The sequence below is a fragment of the Papaver somniferum genome, chromosome 2, assembly GCF_003573695.1.
Source record: "Papaver somniferum cultivar HN1 chromosome 2, ASM357369v1, whole genome shotgun sequence".
NCBI lineage: Eukaryota > Viridiplantae > Streptophyta > Magnoliopsida > Ranunculales > Papaveraceae > Papaver > Papaver somniferum.
In genome coordinates this window covers 84064550-84083726 of record NC_039359.1, presented here as the reverse complement: position 1 = coordinate 84083726, position 19177 = coordinate 84064550, and the positions used below count along the sequence as shown (strand labels likewise).

General features: G+C 37.0%; 3 protein-coding genes across 3 annotated transcripts; 1 reads left to right on the top strand and 2 right to left on the bottom strand.

Annotated features, from left to right (window-relative positions):
• The first annotated feature begins 3775 nt into the window (after positions 1-3775).
• LOC113348247 lies at positions 3776-6361 on the top strand. Its single transcript, XM_026591951.1, has 3 exons — positions 3776-4196; positions 4529-4615; positions 5897-6361. Exons 1-3 carry the CDS (start codon positions 3942-3944, stop codon positions 6044-6046), a joined length of 492 nt encoding a protein of 163 aa, XP_026447736.1. The 5' UTR covers positions 3776-3941; the 3' UTR covers positions 6047-6361.
• A 58-nt stretch (positions 6362-6419) lies between these two features.
• Positions 6420-9137, bottom strand: LOC113348246 (E3 ubiquitin-protein ligase WAV3-like). The gene is made up of 2 exons (XM_026591950.1): positions 8950-9137; positions 6420-8405 (listed from the first exon to the last, which is right to left on the bottom strand). Exons 1-2 carry the CDS (start codon positions 9118-9120, stop codon positions 6630-6632), a joined length of 1947 nt encoding a protein of 648 aa, XP_026447735.1. The 5' UTR covers positions 9121-9137; the 3' UTR covers positions 6420-6629.
• Positions 9138-11097: 1960 nt separating this feature from the next.
• On the bottom strand, positions 11098-12895 carry LOC113353645 (E3 ubiquitin-protein ligase WAV3-like). The gene is made up of 2 exons (XM_026597180.1): positions 12798-12895; positions 11098-12399 (listed from the first exon to the last, which is right to left on the bottom strand). The coding sequence occupies exons 1-2, from the start codon at positions 12801-12803 to the stop codon at positions 11275-11277; spliced, it is 1131 nt and encodes a 376-aa protein (XP_026452965.1). The 5' UTR covers positions 12804-12895; the 3' UTR covers positions 11098-11274.
• Positions 12896-19177: the final 6282 nt, after the last annotated feature.

Here is a 19177-nt window from a genome sequence, read left to right as displayed (position 1 = left end):
CGAATCCAACCATTTACGGGTAAGATTCCATGAGAATATTCTCAGAAACCTTAAACACATACAAATTTGTCTACTTCGAGAAAGAAACTGGCTCCAAGATCGAAACCTGGCCAGGAGCGGACTACTATAAGTCGGAAACTTGGTAAGAACGATGAATCCATCCATTTACAAGTAAGATTCCTTCGGAATATTCTCTGAAACCTTAATTAAACCCTATTCTAGCATATTGTATGCATAACTTGGCTCCGAGCTCGAAACCTGACCGGAAGTAGACTATATAAGTCGGAAACTTCGTAAGAACGATGAATCCATCCATTTACTGGTAAGATTCCTTCGAAATATTCTCTGAAACCTTAAGCAAACCCTTTTCAAGGGGGAATTTTTTGCAGAAGTGAATAAAATTTAGCAGAAGTGAGAAGAATTTAGCAGAAGTGTTTATACCTATACGACAATTCTTATAAAGGTTGTGAATAGTGATGACAATTTTTTTTTGCAGAAGTGAGAAAAATTTAGCAGAAGTTGAATAAAATTTAGCAGAAGTGAGAAAAATTTAGCAGAAGTGTTTATACCTCTACGAAAACTCTTATAAAGGTTGTCAATAGCGATGACAAAATATTTAGTACAAGGTTGAAAAATTTAGCAGAAGTGAGAAGTTTTTGCAGAAGTGAATAAAATTTAGCAGAAGTGAGAAATATTTAGCATAAGTGGGGATTTTTTTGCATAAGTGAATAAAATTTAGCAGAAGTGAGAAAAATTTAGCAGAAGTGGGAATTGTTTTGCATAAGTGAATAAAATTTAGCAGAAGTGAGAAAAATTTAGCCGAAGTTTTTATACCTCTACGACGACTCTTAGGGTGGTTGTAGAAGGTCTATTTATCCTTTTCTTCTTATCTTTTCCATCTCCCATCATAACCATCCATTTACATCATAATCGTCCATTTATTTATTTTCCTTATCACTTTTTTATAAAAGTAAACGTAAAATATAAGCAGACATGTAAATGTGGAAGGGTGGTTGAAATCCAAGTCTTAGACAGAGGAGGTGCAGGTTCGATTCACCCTAGCCTCATTTTTTTTTCAAAGTCAAATTATCATTTTACAACCCTTGTAAAGGTTGTGAATATTGATCAGAAAAAAAAAAAACACAAATCTACCAATATTGTGAAGCCGGAAGGATGGTTGATGACTTGTGCGAACACCCGGTATGCCTGGGTTCAAATCTTTACAAGAACATTTTTCAAAATCAATTTTTTTTTATCTTCAACAACCTTTTTTTTTTATCTTCAACAACCCTTATGCGTGTTGTTATACATTTATTCACTACCTTTAAGATATGAGTTGTAAAGTCTAAAGGTGGTCACTTCTCTCTGCAACCCTTTTCACACAAAATGTTGTGGTTTTTCATTCTCGTCACTACTCTTTGGACCTCTTTGGTCCTACGAGTTTGACGGTTTTTACTTTGACAACTTTTTCATTGGAAAAAGTTGTAAAACATGCTATCTTTTACGACTTTAAAATGACGAGTTGTCAATCTACAGTTGTAGATTACTATTTTTCCCGTAGTGTTTGTTGATTATGCAAGTTTTATACTTGTGAGGTGAAAAATAATCTAGGCCGCACGTCGGGTTGCATAAGTTCGGATTTTGAGGATAACCATACTTTTGTCAAGTTTCTATCGATTTTCATCACCTGGATATTTCGTTTGATCTGATCATCCATTTAGATCATAAATCAGGAATAAGCTTAATCTGTGGGAGGAAGATTTAGTTTAAAGTCTTCAATTGGGTTGAAGCAACTCTTAGTTGGTGTGAGACCGTCTAAGGGAATCATCTGCGCAGAGTCCTACTAGGATTCAAGAGGTGTAAGAGCGCGACTGTACCTGAATCAGTGGGAGACTGAGTTTGGGCTCAACTACATTCTAGACAAAAATTAATTTGTAGTAGGCTAGTGGATGTAGCGTCTTAATACAGTTTGGTGTTCAATCTGGACTAGGTCCCGGGTGTTTCTCTGCATTTGCGGTTTCCTCGTTAACAAAATTTCTGGTGTCTGTGTTATTTCTTTTTTCGCATTATAATGTTTATCTTTATAATTGAAATATCACAGATTGTGCGTTGATCAATCAAAGTAGCTAGGTCCAACCTTGTTTGTTAGATATATAAGACTGAATTGATCCTTGGAAATTGGTATTTGGTACCGTCTAAGAACTCTCTTTCTAGTTAGGTTCACGGGTTCAATTTTGTAAACGTTCTAGCAACAAGAGAAAGATGGAGATATAACTCTAGACACTTTCTTTGATTGAGTTTCTACTCTCGGTGTTGTATTGAGTTTGTCCATACAGATTGCTTATGAAAAAATTGGTGGTGTATTTTGGTACCCCAGTGTTTTTAGTAAGGTCTGGATTTGTGAGGTTTGCTAGCTTTGTCTATTGCAAACATATTTCCTCACCTTGATATTTGATTTAAATGGAAATCATATAGGTTTATTTGTTAAAGGCATATTGGTATCAAAAGATAGATTATGGCTAAAGACTGTTGCGCAACTCAAGACTTAATCAACTCCAGATTAATCGGGTAAATAGATGTTGGACCACATTATTTGCAGTGTGGTTTTACGAGGAGAGTTTGAGCTTGGATTTCTCATACTCTCTAGATTGAGCCAGACATCGATCTGGTGACTTCTTATAAGGGTGCAAAAGGTAAGAGCCGCATGATCAAAGACCTTTGGCTTGTGGTAAACTTGGTCATAAGGTACGAATTATAGAAGGTAAGGAACACAATTTGTTTTGAAGATTACAAATAGGTGCACTTTCAATCTCGCATCTACCAGCTTGTGCATGATTGCTCAACTCGAATGCGTGGTCATATGCATGGCGTGTTTTAAGGTATTTCAAAGTTTCCCATAAAAGAACTAAATTCACCAATTCTGTAGAGGTTCTTTGGTATGCTCCATCTTCGAATGAGATACTAATCTGCTATGATGGTATGGGGCGTGATAATCCTGGCCCAGCTGGTACCGGTGTCATATGAAGAGACAGATGTTGTATGGTTTTAGGTGTTATTAGCGTTGGCCTTAGTATCCGTAATTAATTTGGCCGATATTTATCTGATTATTAATGGGATGGAATGGGCATTGAGGTGGACTACTGTAAGAATCCGTGTTAGATCTGATTTAGCAGTTGTGGTGCAATTCTTTATTTCTGACAGTTTGTCGTGATAGGCCTCGGCATGTGCAAAATTTTTGTCAGTTTCTTATGAACATATTTTTAGAGAAACTAATTCTCCTGTAGACATCTTAGCAAAACTAGCCCGTTTATTTGCTAAGGGTTATAGTGAAAGTTTCGTCCAGATTTGATTTAAACTGTTGAATGACTGACATATTTTATTAAGAGTTTTTGGTATCTTACTAAGGCCAAGCATTATGGTGTGCCATTTCGCTAGCTATCCCCTATTTGTAGCGAAATGTAATTACTATGATCTCCCATATTTCTTTAAACTAGCGATATCCCTCCACACTTAGAAGTGGATCAGATAGGATCCTTCTTGTAGAGAAGGGAAATCCGTGTGTTTTTTCACTTTACACATGTTCGGTATCCGTAACTGTTTAAACGGAAACAAAGTATCCCTTTCGTTTTTCCAATTTTTACACTAAACTTTCCCTTTTCATGAAACCTTCTATGAACTTTTTTTTTTTTTTTTTTGCTTTAATAAATTTTTGACGTAGAAAAGAAAAAGCTATGCACACGAGACTGAGGGATAGCTTGCTGCAGGACTCCCAAGTTGGCGAGTTCCCACCTGGTTCCGAGAACGAACCAATAAGTTTACAACGGTCGGCTTACTCCTCTCTCACCTCTGTATATAGAAACTCCCAAACGTTACTTCAGCAACCGTACTTGATCAAGAAAAAAGAGAGGAAACCCAATAAAAAATTTTAATTAAAAGATAAAATGGCGAAGAAAATAAATGGGATTGAGGTTATAGATATTTGTTCTTCATCTGATGAAGAAGATGAAAGTCCTGTTGTACCATATAGGTCGATAAATTCTGCTATGAAAGACGAAAATAAGAGAAAACAAAGAGTAATCGATGATGATTGTTTGATTTTGGACTTCAATCCTTTTGAATCTATAGATAAACTCTCTATCAACGACGCTAAGGAATCTGAGGATGAAGATCTTACTGTTGTGGCTGAAATTGGCCAGGTAAGTTTATAGAGTAGAACAAAACCCTAATTTTTGTTTATTTGTTTTGATTTTAGTGAAATTTTAGATTTTTAGGGCAAATTGGAAAACCCCTTTTTTTTTTATTCAAGAATCCGATTAACTGAAGAAACCCCTTTCATATATACAAGAAAGAATCTAAGTTTCTTGTCGAAGAATCGGTTTTCAGGGTTTAATTTAGGGTTTATGTGCTGTATAAGTTTTCTTGATGTAACCAAAAATGTGGTAATTTGAACTGGAAAATTGATTTACTTTGAGTAGTTAGAGGCGTTGCATCCCTAATTTCGCTAATATGATTTATTTTCCTGTTGAAGGTTGCTTGCAGAGATTATCCGCATTCTAGACATCTTTGTGTGAAGTTCCCATTCAACAAGACACCACACAGTAGCTACTGTAAGCAGGTATTAAGTTTGATATATGAGGGTTCTAAGCACACGACTTCAATGTATCTAAGAGGCTGTTATGTTTACTTGTTTAACTGCAAAGTAAAATTGCTTTAATCTCTTTTCGTGTTCATATTACTAATCAATACTTGTGTTTACTGTCTGATGTCCTTTTGAGTATTAGATGTGTTTTACACTTGAATTGTTTATTTTGCAATATGTGCAGTGCTAATGAACTAGGAATCCTTCATCGGCATGGTATGTCACATACCGTCAGTAATGATGAAGTAGATTACAAATTACTAGCACCGGCAATGCTTTAGATATTTGGATAAAACCCCAAGAGTGTGGTTAAACCACTAGCACTATCAATTCCGTATGCTAGATGGTAAAAAGGAAAAAACTAGTTAACAAATTGAAATAGGGTATCTTTTACGATGTTAGTTGTAGGAAATGTGGACAAATGTGTGTGCATACTCTCAAAGAATTGTTTGATCTTGTTAAGCATTTTTCTGAAAGAGAGTTTTACTTGAGTGGCAACTTGCTAGGATCCTCTAGTTTCTAGATGGTCTGATGTTTGGGCTGCGCTTTGTTGAAGAATTAGATGCAGAACAGCAGAAGTAGTTTAACTTGATGAAAATGTTTAATGCTAGGTTTATTAAAGCTGATCTTGAGTTAACCATTATTAGGGCTCAACCAGTGAAGTAAACACCAAGGCCATGGCCCATGATACTACTTCATATCATGAAAAGTTAAATAGTGTAAAAATCAAAATTGTCTAGAGGGACCATTTTCAGAGTTCTGGGGCTGCACATGGAACACTGCCATTAGCAACATGTCTTATTGTTATCTGTTGACTGTTGTTAGGTTTACATAAATCACTAGATGAATAAGGAGATCTTTCTTGTACTAAAGCTTGTGCTCTTGGAAGATTTCACCTGCTTGAGTAAAATGTATCAAGAAATCGATGTTTGTTTGCATATGGCTGGATGTTTCTAAGTTATCAGTCGTAATACTTCACGGGTTACTTGGAATATAATCTCTGTCTATATATACATTCATGTTGGTGTAGTCAGTTCTAAATTCAATAATTAAGATTGTAACATTTCGTCTAACTCCTGGCTTAATTAACTGTTGTACATTGATGTGCCATTTGAATACTTCATCGATTTAACCAACACCGAAAATCCTTTTATTAAAAGATAATTTTACTTTTTGAAACTCTCTGGAGTGCACTTTGTAAATTTTGGAGAGAAGATAAGATTCATCTAACCAGGCATACTTATATGTTTGTTGCAGTGCTACTGTTACGTTTGCGATTCAATTGCTCCTTGTAAATTTTGGTCAGCCCCAGTGGATCATTGTCATGCAACGGCGCATGACCCAAAGTGGAAGATTCTGAGAGAAAATGGGAGACTCAGTTTCTGCAAGGACCCAACACGTATTTGATTATTCTGGGGAGTTTGACGTACAGAATACCCTTGTACAGATATTTCTGCAAGATCGGTTTACAGCTTTCGGTTCCAACTGTTTACTGAAACAGTAGTAGTGTACTGAGGGAATTTATCTTTTCCACTCAGCTGATATGTGTACAAATTGTTCAGATTCAGACTTCAGAGCTAGTGAAAAATGAAAAGTTCGCTATATTTTTCAGAAAAATGAAAAATGATCCACATGTTATAGCACTGCATTTTCTTTGATTGCTGATTGTAATTCATTAGCTTAATAATCAGTACGTTGGATTCAGCTCACTGAAAATTTATGCCAGGAGTAAGCTCACTGATCTTGAGGTATATCTGAACCAAATTTCACAGTAAACAAATAAAATAAAAAAGAAGGTAAACTCTTTTACTCTAAAACACTTCAATCCTTGCACATTAATAAATTTTCAGAACTTAAAAAGAAAAAATAACGGTTCCATTTTGAAATAAGCGTTCCATAAAATAAGAATCCCACTAATGGATCCATCCAGAGAAGTAAAATCTGTAAAACTAAAGAAAATTGCAACGTAAAGCAGTTTATTGTTGAACTATTATTGTTGGTCTGAACTGTTGGGAGGAGGGACATCTCGAAGAGACTGACGAGATAGAAGAACCATGTTGCTCATGGAAGTTGTCTGGTAAGCCTGACTGAAGCTTGAACTACTCTCAATAGAATCTCCTCGAGCTGTAGCCAGTTGCCTCGAATGCGAAATCATTCCGGAAAGTAGAAATCCCCTTCCTGTTGACTCATAAATTTTCCTGGTTTCCATCCTCGATCTCACCTCTTGGAGCTCTAAATCTAATTCATGAGAAAATCTGTCACCAGCATGCATAGAGGCAGTGTCTGACATCTGCATCCTACAACTATCAATTATAGACATCGCGGTGGCCAGATCACCTCTCTCAGCAGCAGCACGTGATTTACTCAATGCCTCGGCAACCTGCAACCTGTTCTTCTGCCTATCAACCTCTATAGAAACAACCATATCTTCATTAACCATTTCGGGTCTCTGAAGTTTCACTTCAACAGCTTCAGTAGTAACAGATTCTTTAGTAAAAGGATCTTTGTAATCACACCACACACTAACCAACTTCATCTGGTCATTGGAATTTCCATTAGTTACAACTGGAATGTTAACCAGAACGAGAAAATCCCTCTCTTCATCTGCATACATATCCCCAATGTCGACAGATCCTGTTTGGTTATCACCTGTCAGGTAGGCGGAATAACTCCCTGCTTTTAGTTGACTAAGACAAACACAAGGGTCAAGCGAGTGGACATGTACTTGCAAATCTTGCACAACTACACTGAGGAGACCACCGATACACTGAGCAAATGCATCTTGTATTAATCCCTCAGCTTCAATAAAAGAAAAAGTTCCCTTAGAACCCTCCGCAATCGAGTGCAACATGTTGGGGTCATGATCTGCACCAAATCCAAATGTATGAACTGGAATTTGCAACCTTGAAATGTCTTTAAGGTTGATTCTTTTCGAGAACGAGTCTTGCCCATCTGATAATAGCATGATACTACAAACTGGATTTTTGTATTTCCGATCTTCAATGACCTTTGCGCCCTTCTTTAGTCCTCCAACAATGACTGTCTCACCATCAGCAACCAAAGAATTCACAGCTTGTAGTGCATGTTGCTTACCAGAACCAGTCATGAGTAGAAGGGGGAAGAGGCGACGGGCATTAGATGAGAAGCTAATTACAGACAATCTGTCAGAAGGACCAAGGTTGTCTATCACAAACCCCATGGCTCGCTTTAACAACTGAATTTTTGTACCTTTCATGCTACCACTTATATCGAGAACCGTGACGAGGTCAATTGGTGCACGAGAAGTTTGGGACATATGACTATGAACTTGATTTTTATCAGTAACATGAGCTTTGAGATTGATCAGTATATGGAATTTTTCTTGCGAAATTGATCGCTGGATAGCTGGGAATTCAGTGTGTGTATTGATATCTATGAACCTGACGATAGAAATGTCATTAGAGGCTAAACTGGAGTGCATGTCTAAGGGATCATCGTCACTGAAGACAGATGGCTCAGAAGATAGGAATTTTGTCCGCAGAGGAAAACGTTGCCGTGGTGTGGAATTAAGTTGAGATGGGACAATTGTTGCCTGTCCAACGGTAGGATTTGGAGGGCCAGTGAAAGGAATATCCTTCCATTTAGCATCACAAGTTGGGCAAATGCGGTTTCCATACTTCACATAAGAAGCAATGCAGTTGAAATGAAAGGAATGTGAGCATTCTGCAGAGAAAATGGCATTACCAACTCCAACTTTCAAGGCACCATCACATAGAATACAAACCATCTGCCAAAAAAAGAAGAAAATGAACTCAGATTAACCATAAAAAACTTAAATGAAGAACAATCAATAAGTTAGCAAAAGACTAACAAACTCAGAAACACAATTAGTAAATCTTCCGATTTTACGTAATTGAACGATTTTGTTAGATTTTTCATAGCACAATGACAACCCTCAAGACCAAATTTCATACTCATGAGTCATGGACCAACAGGCTTACATAGTGATTCTTCATCAACGGCCAAATTAGCAGTTTTTAAACAAAAAAAATTCACAAAATTAAATCAACAAAATGATAACAGGGTATCAAAGAGAATAGTCAAAAAACAAAATCACTAAGATGAGTTGACTGATGGTTATATCATTCAAAATCCATAGTTTCATAAAACTGATACCAGCATGCAATTAAAAGAGATTTTGAGAAGACATTAGAGAGAAAAATAAGATAAGGCAAATGAAATGAATCAATGTTCATACAACCCATAAGTTAGACCTCGATCAAGTCAATATACAAGTGATTACAGCATGTAATTAAAAATTATATACTCACCACCATGATTATGTTTATGTAGTCTGAAACAAACCCAAGAACACTGAAAAGAAGAAGTTGATCAACACCAATTAGCAAACTCGTGGAATGAAAAAAATACCAAGGATTTCTTTTGATCTTCTGAATTTTGGAGAGTCCAATGAAGTGGTCTTTATATAAGTAAGGTTTCATCTCTCTGATGAAAGATAACTTCTTGAGTTGTATTTTCTCTTTAAAATGTAAATATAAAAAAGACCCTTAATATTTGACACCTCATAGTCTCCCTTGTAACAACCAACCAATTTTCTAGATAGTGTATTTTATTTCAAGGATTTGCAGCATTTACTTGGACATGGTCTAGGTTGTTGTTTAGAAAACTGAAGGTCATTAAATAACAACCAATTTTTTTTGTGGAGCCATGACTTTTGGTATCAACTGCCACCTCACCTCGGAATACCGTGGGATACTAGGATGGGTAATAAGTCTCAGTGGTTTAGTGGTTTCAGTCTTTGTCCTTTTGTTATTAAATTTCGCTTTTCCTTTCTAGAAATTAAATTGAATTTCCTAATGAGGGAAATTAGAAATATGTCTATTTTTCATTGCAGTTTTAGGGTATGCCATTTGCCACCCACTACACTCTTGCAATTTTGGAAATATGCCCTGATGGTTAGCATTTCCATTTTAGTGTTGTTAATCGGTCCAACACGCAAACGTGTGGACTTACCTGTGTAAAAAAAAAAGAAAACGAATTTATATTTTAATCTTTATGTAAAATTTACTTGTAACTTACCTGTTACAAGTATTTTCTTTTTTCGATCTAAATTACTGAGTAATTGGAATTGCAAAACAGTTTCGAGTTTTAAGTGAAGTGAGCTATGCTTTCGGTTATACCGATTTACTCCATAGGGTTTATAACATGTATATATCCTATTCAGGCTAAGTTGTATGAGCTAGATTGAGCTGCTAGATTAACTAAAAAGTGTTGCGGTTCAAAAAACGAAAAAATGTTATCTATTTGTTAACACTCCTCTTGCATAGCATTTGCTCGCACTTGAACTAACAGCGAGATAGTTACGGCGCCAAAAAAATCATCTTTTTCGCTGAATGGTTTAGCGCATTTAGAATTATATTTTGATCTGACGGCTGAGATTGGTTGTGCTTAACCAAACAACACTGATGCTGACGTGGATTGTTAATCTAGTTGTTAGATTAGCACTGCCATATCTTAAAAAGTTGTCCTATCGTGGACTGTTAATCTAGCCGCTAGATTAACAAGCCGTACAACTTAGCCTTAAAAGTACTGTCGTACTGTATATGAAACCCACCTGTAAAGACACCGGATGATAACCAATTGCAGTGGAATCACGACTTTTGGCGTCAACAGGCGATTAAAGTGGTGTGTGCAGCTGGCGCTAGAAACATTACATCACCTTATGGATAAGTCTGACGACTTTCACATCAATGTGACCCAACACCAACACACCTGTTTAAATCTCATGTACCCTCGGCTTCTAGTACTACAGGCAGGCAATGCACCCACAGGCCACAAGGTTGAGTTTAAGAAGTCAAACCAATAACACCCCCAAAATACAATCTTGTGTATTTTTCTTCTGTCGTTTACATGGACCGTCAAAAAGAAAAAAAAAAAAAAAAAAAACATTTAAAAACTGTACATCCAAAAGAGAAGTAAATTAGTATTACCAGAGAGTGGTGGGTTACAGCCGAGTGGCATAAGACCTAGAAATTGTAGGAGAGAGATGTTTTTAGGTAGCTTTTTAGAGGGTTCATTTAGACTTTTTGTTCCCATGGCAAAGATTTTCTTTTTTTTTTTCATTTTTTATTTAGAATTGTAAATTTTGATTTATGTATTCTTTGATCAAGTAAAATTCTAGTTTGATCTTAAAACCTATCACTACAACTGAGAAGCAAAAGGTAAAAGTGTGAATATTATCTATGATGTTAATTTGTTATAGTTCAATGTCTCTGGACACTCTACTCTACTGCTCACTTTTTGCTTTGTAAGATACCTTGCATTTGCCATTCTGGTTTGAGTCCTTGCCGTCCAAAAAGAAATTGTGCATTTTCTTTCCGCACGGACGTCTCATCATTAATATATTGTATTTATTCCACCCCTGGCTGCCCACATCTTATCCTTATTTATGAATGTTGTTTCAACTAATCCAAAGCTTTTTATTTTTAAACCGTTTTCGGTGTACATTGTTCGTAGGAGGAATTTTCAAAGAGATGTACGAGACCGATTAACCATATGACTCATGGAAGGCGTCTGGTAGCTTGAACTCACAGTAGAATCTCCTCGAGCTGTAGCCTTTTGCCTCGCATGTGAACTTAGTCCTGAAAGTAGATATCCCTTCCCGTTGACTCATATGATTTCCTGTTTCCCATCCTTGATCGTGCCTCTTGGAGCTCTAAATCTAAATCAACAGAAAATTTGTCACCAGCATGCATAGATGCAGTTTCTGATATCCGCATCCTACAATCATCAATTATAGACCACGCAGTGAGCATATCCCCTCTCTCAGCAGCAGCACGCGAATTACTCATTGCATGAGCAACCCGAAACCGATTCTTCTGCCTATCAACTTCTATAGATACAACCATATCTTCTTCATTAACGATTTCGGGTCTCTGAAGTTCTACTTCTATAGCTTCAGTAGTAATAGATGCTTTGGTGAAAGGATCTTTGTAGTCGCACCAAACACTAACAAACTCCATCTGATCATCGGAATTTCCACCTGCTACAACTGGAATGTTAACTAGAACAAGAAAATCCCTCTCTTCATCCGCATACAAATCTCCGATGTCAACAGATCCTGTTTGGTAATCATCTGTCAAATAAGTGGAATAACACCCTGCTTTTAGTTGACTAAGAAAAAGACAAGGGTCAAGCGAGTGAACATGTACTCGCAAATCTTGCACAACTACACTGAGAAGACCAGTTTGGGACATGCGACTATGAACTTGATTTATATCGGTAACATGAGCTTTGAGATTGATCAGTATATGGAAGTTTTCTTGCGAAAATGATCGCTGAACAGCTGGAAATTCAGTGTGTGTATTGATATCTATGAACCTGATGATCGAAATATCATTAGAAGAAACACGGTATTGGTTTATTAAGGGATCATCGTCATTGAAGACAGATGATGGCTCAGAAGATGGGAATTTTGATGTAGATTTTCTTAGCAAAGGAATACAAGGCCATGGTGGTGCTGGTGTGGAATTGAGTTGAGATGGCCAGTTGAGTTGAAATGTCGCCTGTCCACTGGTTGGATTTGGAGGGCTAGTGAAAGGAATATCCTTCCATTTAGCAGCACAAGTTGGACAAATGCGGTTTCCATACTTCACGTATGAAGCAATGCAATTGAAATGAAAGGAATGTGAGCATTCTGCAGAGAAAATGGCATTACCATCTCCAACTTTCAAGGCACCGTCACATAGAGTACAAATCCTCTGTCCAAAAAAAAAAAAAGAATTTCATAATTAAATTTCAGATAAACCATTAAAAACATAAATGAGGAACAAACCATAAGCACAATAACACTAGCACATGAAGGTAATAATTCCCAGACAACCCTCAAGACGAAATTTCACACTCAGATGATTTTAAAAATGAGTCAAGGACACAACAAGCTCACATAATACATAAGAGATTTTTCATCAATGGCCAAATTAACAGCTTTATACCCAAAAAAAAAGTAAAAAATAAATTGAACGAACGAAATGATGAGAGAACAGTAAAAAAAAAAAGACTGAGATGAGTCTGAAACAAAAGTTGATCATATAATCCGCAATCTATAATTTCATAACAACATGCAGTTAAAAGAGAGCTGGAGAAGTTTTACACTCACCACCATGATTATTATGTAGTGTGAAACAAACCCAAGGATTTTGTTGATCTTTCGATCTTCTGAGTTTTAGAGAGTCCAATGAAGTGGTCTAATATGAGTTGTGTTGTCTCATTAAAATGTAATAATATAAAAAGATTCTTAAAGTTTGACGACCTCAAAGTCTCCTTATAACAACCAACCAATTGTGTTAAACAAATAAATAGCCTTATTGTTTTTCTTTTGAAAAAGAAGATCAACAATGTACGTCGGTCTAAGAATCTAAGTTACTCACCGACTTATACCAAAAATATTGGAAAACAAATCACTTGCTGCGTAGGTAGGGTTGCAGGTTTTGGATTTTTGTTTTGCCAGTCAGTATATGATATTCAGCTTAACAAAGCACACTGAAGTAATTTGCTTGTCCAATGAGCGAACAAACACCTGTACCTCCACTATGATCAGTTTTGCAAATGCATGTGCGTATGGTCACGGTCCAGTTCGTCGGCATTTTAAGGTTGTTGTTTAGAAACTCAAGGTCATCAAATAACAACCATTTACCAACCGCCATATTACATCGGAAAACTGTGTGGATATTGGGATGGGTACTAAGTCTCACAATGGTTTAGTTGTCTAGCTTCTTTTTTTTTTGGTTATTAACTTTATTTTTATTTTTATTTTTTAAAATTAAATTTAATCTCCTAAAAGGGGAAATTAGAAATATGTCCATCTAAATGCATTTTAGAGTATGCCATTACCACCCACTTCACATTTTCTGAATTTTGGAAATACGCCCCGATTGTTAGCATTTTTAATCAAGCACGGAAATGTGTGGAATTACTGCGTGTGAGAAAATCACCAGGGATTAGTCCAGTTGGTCAGGAATCTGACTCTCAAATAGAAGTTAGGCTAGTTAACGGATCGAGTCTTCTCTCAAGAGTCTGGAGATCTAAGTTTAAGTTCTTAATGTATCTTTTTTCCTGTTAAAAAAAAGAAAAACAGTGTGTAAGGAAATGATATATTCATTCAGCCGTGTATTAAAAAGCAATCCACATTTCCGTAAGTTTGTATCTGTTCACCTTTTCTCTTCTTTATTTTCCGATCTCATTCACGAAGGAAGTAAAATAAGTTAATAATTTCCCAAAAGTGGAGGGTGGTAGGGGTGTAAATAATACCCGAAATTACTCGGTCTGTCTGTATCCGCCTGAGTCTGTCTGTACCCGAAGTAGCTCAAAGCCTGTTATGGCCCGTAGCGGACCGCCTGACTTGAATTAATTTATTGGGCGGGCTCCAGTTTTGCAATTAATTAAGATGCCCGGCCTGAAAGCCTTCTTTATGCCATCAATCATTTAGGATCCTCTTAAAAAGACTTAAAAATTACCATTTGATAATTGTCAATTGTGCATCCAGAAAAATAAAATATATAGTTGTTTTTACATATAATTAACTTTTTCTTAATAGTTTTATTTTTCATAGATTAGGCATAGCTATTCAAAAAGATGTTGGAGCCAGCTTGTTGCTAGGCTGTCAACAAAAAGCTTTGTGTAATCATATAAAATTACCAATTTTTCACGGTTTTAACATATTAAGAAAAATTAATGGTAAAATATTTTCTTATTTAGAAAGTTTATTGTACTCTAATTAATTATTTATTATAGGTTAAAATAAGAAGTTTGTCATTGTAATTTAAATATAAAATAATACTATCACTTGCGATATGCAATGTTAGAAAAAAAGGATATTGTATTAAAAATAAATAAATTTAATACCATCCATTTGAAAATTTAAACTTTTTTAACAAAAAAATATTTTCAAAATAGTGACATGTCCGGCCAGATCTGGTCTGCTTGTATAAAAAACAAGCTTTCGGTAACAAATTATCTACTTTTATCCAACCTGCCCGGCCTGAACTATTTTACGGGCTCCCAAATAGTAAGCCAAACCTACCCGGCTTGTCTTAGATTTTGGACCTGCCGGTCTGGCCTACCCGAATTTACACCCCTAGAGGGTGGTGTGGGGGCAAGGAACATAATAGCGTTATTATTTTTCTTCTGAAAGATGGACGATCCATTTCAATAATGTTGGTCTAAGAGCGTCCACAATGGACGACTAAACCCAAATATAGTGTCCAGTTGATAGGCGTAGTGGGACGGACCATCGATCAAAATTTGATCAAAGACTAAAATCCAGACCAAATTTGGTCTGCGACCAAGACCAAACCCAAATATAGTCGAGCGTTTATATAGTCCACGCCCCATAACCAGGCGGACGTATAGTCCACGTCCCACCCCAGGCGGACGTATAGTCCACGCCCCACACCAGGCGAGCGTATAATGCACGCCCGTCTTTTTTTTTTTTTAATCTTTTGTCTGGGGCGGGCTTAATACCTCCGCCCCACTCTTTACAAGCTTCAAATGCATGGGGCGGGCATAATACCTCCCCCCCCCCACACTTTTTTTCTTTTTTTTTTTATTTTTTTTTTCTACACCGGGCGAACGTATACTCCCCGCCCCACACCAGGCGTTGGTATATTCTACGCCCCACACCAGGCGTTGGTATAATGTCCGTCTGACCAAATTTAGTTTTTCCACCGTAGGGTCACACACCAGATTAAACCCAAAATTTGGTCTTTTTTTTCCTCTTTGGTCTTTGGTTATACTCGCACCACTGCAGTTGCTCTAAGTTACCTAGTGATCCGACCAAAATCGTTACCTAGTGAAAGTAACCAATTCAATGTGACCCGGCGCGCACCTGTTTTAGCTTATTATCCCAAGCAAATTGTGTATGATCTGTACGAGGTACACTTGTTGGCACCGACTATTAAGATGCCTTATTAGATCTTTCTCTCTTGTCTCTTTAACAGTTTTCTTTTTCCCCTTTCGGGAAACTTCTTGGTGCATTACTTGGTTCGTTCCCAGAATTGTTATAAATCAAATTAGTATTTGGGATAAAAAAACGGATAATGGGTCATTTGTCCAAATAATTTTAAGATATGGTTCAAATGGACGAGTAAAAATTAGTATGGGTGAAATGGACACCAAAAATACAGCAAGGATGAAATTGGATTCATCCTGACTTAAAAAATAGCAAGGATGAAACTGGATGCATCCTGATATAAATTAAAAATAAAAAAAAATATTTGAAAATGGATAGGATGAAACTGTTTACATCCTGACTATTTTTACATTTTTGTCCATTTAAACAGTATCAAAATCTAAATGTTATTTTCACCCAGAATTGTTGATTTTGGTCTTTTTAACCAATTTTGTGTTTATAGAAACGGAGGTGGTACTATTTTCCGTAGCAAAAGTACTTGTTTTGCTTCTTTTCATTTTTAAAACTTCCATTTTTATTTTAGAAATGTAAAATTTTGATTTATATGTTTTTTCATTAAGCAAAATTCTTGTTCGAGGACTCGGAATCTTAAATGCTATCATCACTTGTGACTAGACTGAGAAGTAAAAGGTACTGCCAAAAAAAAAGGTAACAATGTTGATTATTATCACCACAACCAGCTGGTTGTACCAAGATTATTACCACATCTATGATGTTAAGCGCAATTCCTATGGTAATATGCAAATCCAATTTTTTGTTGAGCCAGGTGGATAGCTAAACAGGTTTCTCCACTATGAAAACTGAAGTGGGCGGTTGATCATCAAGCGCCAGGACTAGGGACACTCGCTCGTGTGTAGTTTACATGCGGCGTGTTAACGTTAGACGCGGCGTTGGTTGCAAAAACGCTGGCGTGCAAGACACAAACTCTGGCGTTGGTCACACAAACGCGGGCGTGAAAAACAAAATCGCCAACAGTCATTTATCCAACGTCCATATTTCCAATGTTATAATTTTCAAAACTTTAAATTCCTCCAACTGAATTCATTTTCAGACAACCCACTACTATTTCATTCTTCTAAAACTCTTCTAAACCAAATTTTTTTGACACAATATGAGTTACTTAATAAGAAAAGCGGTCAATATTGTAAAGAAGAAAAGAGATCGAAGAAATGAACTGGTACCGCTGCCTTCCACGGATGTAGATTATTCTAAAAATCGGGAAGAAGAGTTTGCTTCATCGAGTGTCGTTGTTACTCCATCATTAGTCCAAAGTCATGTGTCGGGGAATCAAGATCGGTCTGAGGGTTATTATAGAATGAGAGGCAGATTTCCAGACTTAAAGGCTGTTTATGAAGGTTTACCCCCTCAAGTTCGTGAAAGGGTTGACAAATATCCCTGACATGCGCTTTATAGTGTGAAGTCTAGAAGATACAACAACAGAATTATGACAGTATTGATAGAAAGGTGGTGGACGACGACGAACACGTTCCATTTTATGGATTTTGAAATTGGTAAGCTTGTTTAACTTAATTTAATTTTTATTTTTTAAATAATTATTAAATAATCAAAAGAATTAATCAGAGATGATATTATTCTTGTAATAGGAATTACGCCTCTTGATTTGTATTTCATTTGTGGGATCCCAAGTGGAGTGGGAGATCTGGCACCATACAACCAAGACGAATGGATATCAAATAGTAAATGGCAGACACTTCTTCCCCCGTTTATAGAAGCAGATATACGTGAGGATCATAAAGAATTGAAAGGAGGTGTGATATTATGTTCAGCGTTAAAGCTTTTCCTTACCCAAGACAGAAAAATTGAAAATGTAGATGACGATCTTGAACTCGAAAAGGTGTTTATCTTATGGGTACTGGGTCAGGCGTTCTTTCCAAATTCAAATTATGTTGCTCGTGTTGGTTGGCTTGAAGCGTTAGAAGATCTTGACAAAGCACCAAATTTATGACTGGGGCTCTACAATTTTAGCAGAAATGTATTGTGGGGTGGATCAAGTGTCCATGGGTATAGCTAAGCTAACTTCACTGGTTTCTGGGGCATCATAGAGGTAAATATCAAAATTATTATTTTTTAAATTTAAATAATTTTTATGAACAAATGTAGATTAAGTCAAAATACTAAAATTATGGAGTAATTTGTAGTATTGGTGGTGTACCTACTTTAGTGTTGGCTGTTGAGGGGTGATTTTGATTTTGGTTCTACCCGTCCTAGTCTCACCAAGTGACCTCACTTTACTAGGAATGATAAGAAAGATAGTTTCCTTTCCATTGTACTTTGTCCTTCCTTATATAGACTTTCCCAAAAGTCCCTCCTTTAATGACATCATGATACATGTCCTAAATATCTTTAATTACTTCCAATGCCATTCCTTAATATAACATCTTCCCTATCTCTTAATCCCCACTTGTCCCTACTATCTTGTGGGTATTTTTTTTAATTGGACTTGAGCTTAGTCCCCAGGTCCTAGGCTTATCCCCCCTCCTCTTAAGGTCAACCTATACTTGTTGAGGGATATTATTTTTCAGGTATCAACATTAGTCCCCTGACTATTGGGTCAATTGTTAAATGACCCTGTAGTCAAGTTATTTTCGATCACCTTCCTCTTTATTGATTCCACGACCACGAGCGACGCTTAATCTTCTTTTATCGTGCAAACTTTTCCCTACTCTTTTCAGTTTCTGCCGGTTACCATTCCCTCTGCAAAACTGCCACGTTCAGGCTTTGAGGCTCCCTATATATAAACTAGTTAGTTTGTTTTTCCCCTTATATTTTTCTCTTCTCCCTTCCTTTTGAATACACACATACACTGGCCATTTCTAGTAATTCCACCAATAGTAGTTCATCTGAAGAATCTGACGACTCTGAAGGAGCCATGAGCAGGGGTTCCGAGGAGACCGAATACTCGAGACAGGATGAAATTCTCCTACCTCCTCTGGCGGATGGCAAGTCGTATACGATAGCGGAATTTACTAGAGGGACCTCTCTAAAATTTGCGCTAAAGCTGAGGGAGTTCCGCAGGGGTAAGCGCGTTTTTCCTCTTGATGATGTCTTGGTCCCTCGCCTTCTAAACCATCCATTATTACCTTACCCTTCTATCCCCGGATGGCTTATGCAACCCGAATCGGAGACCATGGATGCTTTTGCGTTTAAAACAGTTTCGGGGATGGCTATTCACCGTGGCGACTATGATCTTCCTATCATCGATATTCGCTCCAAGCTAAAGACTCATCCGATATGGCCACACTGGGCATCCTATACACGTTCCACCCCTGGTCACGCGTCCATCCTTCGTGAAACGGGTATTGATAAAGCTATAAATTCATCTCTCAACGGGAAGTGAGAAGGACTAGGTGCGACCTAACACGACACTTTTGTCGCTGGGATCCTCCCGTTCATACCCTTCTCACGGCATGGGGAAAATCAACCATTGTTCTGGAGGATGTAGTCGCCCTTAAAGGGCTATCTATCCATGATAGTCATTCGTATGACGAGGCGGCTGTCTACGGAGCGTTGGACGATGAGGATAAAGCGTTGTGCACTTATCCGTTGAA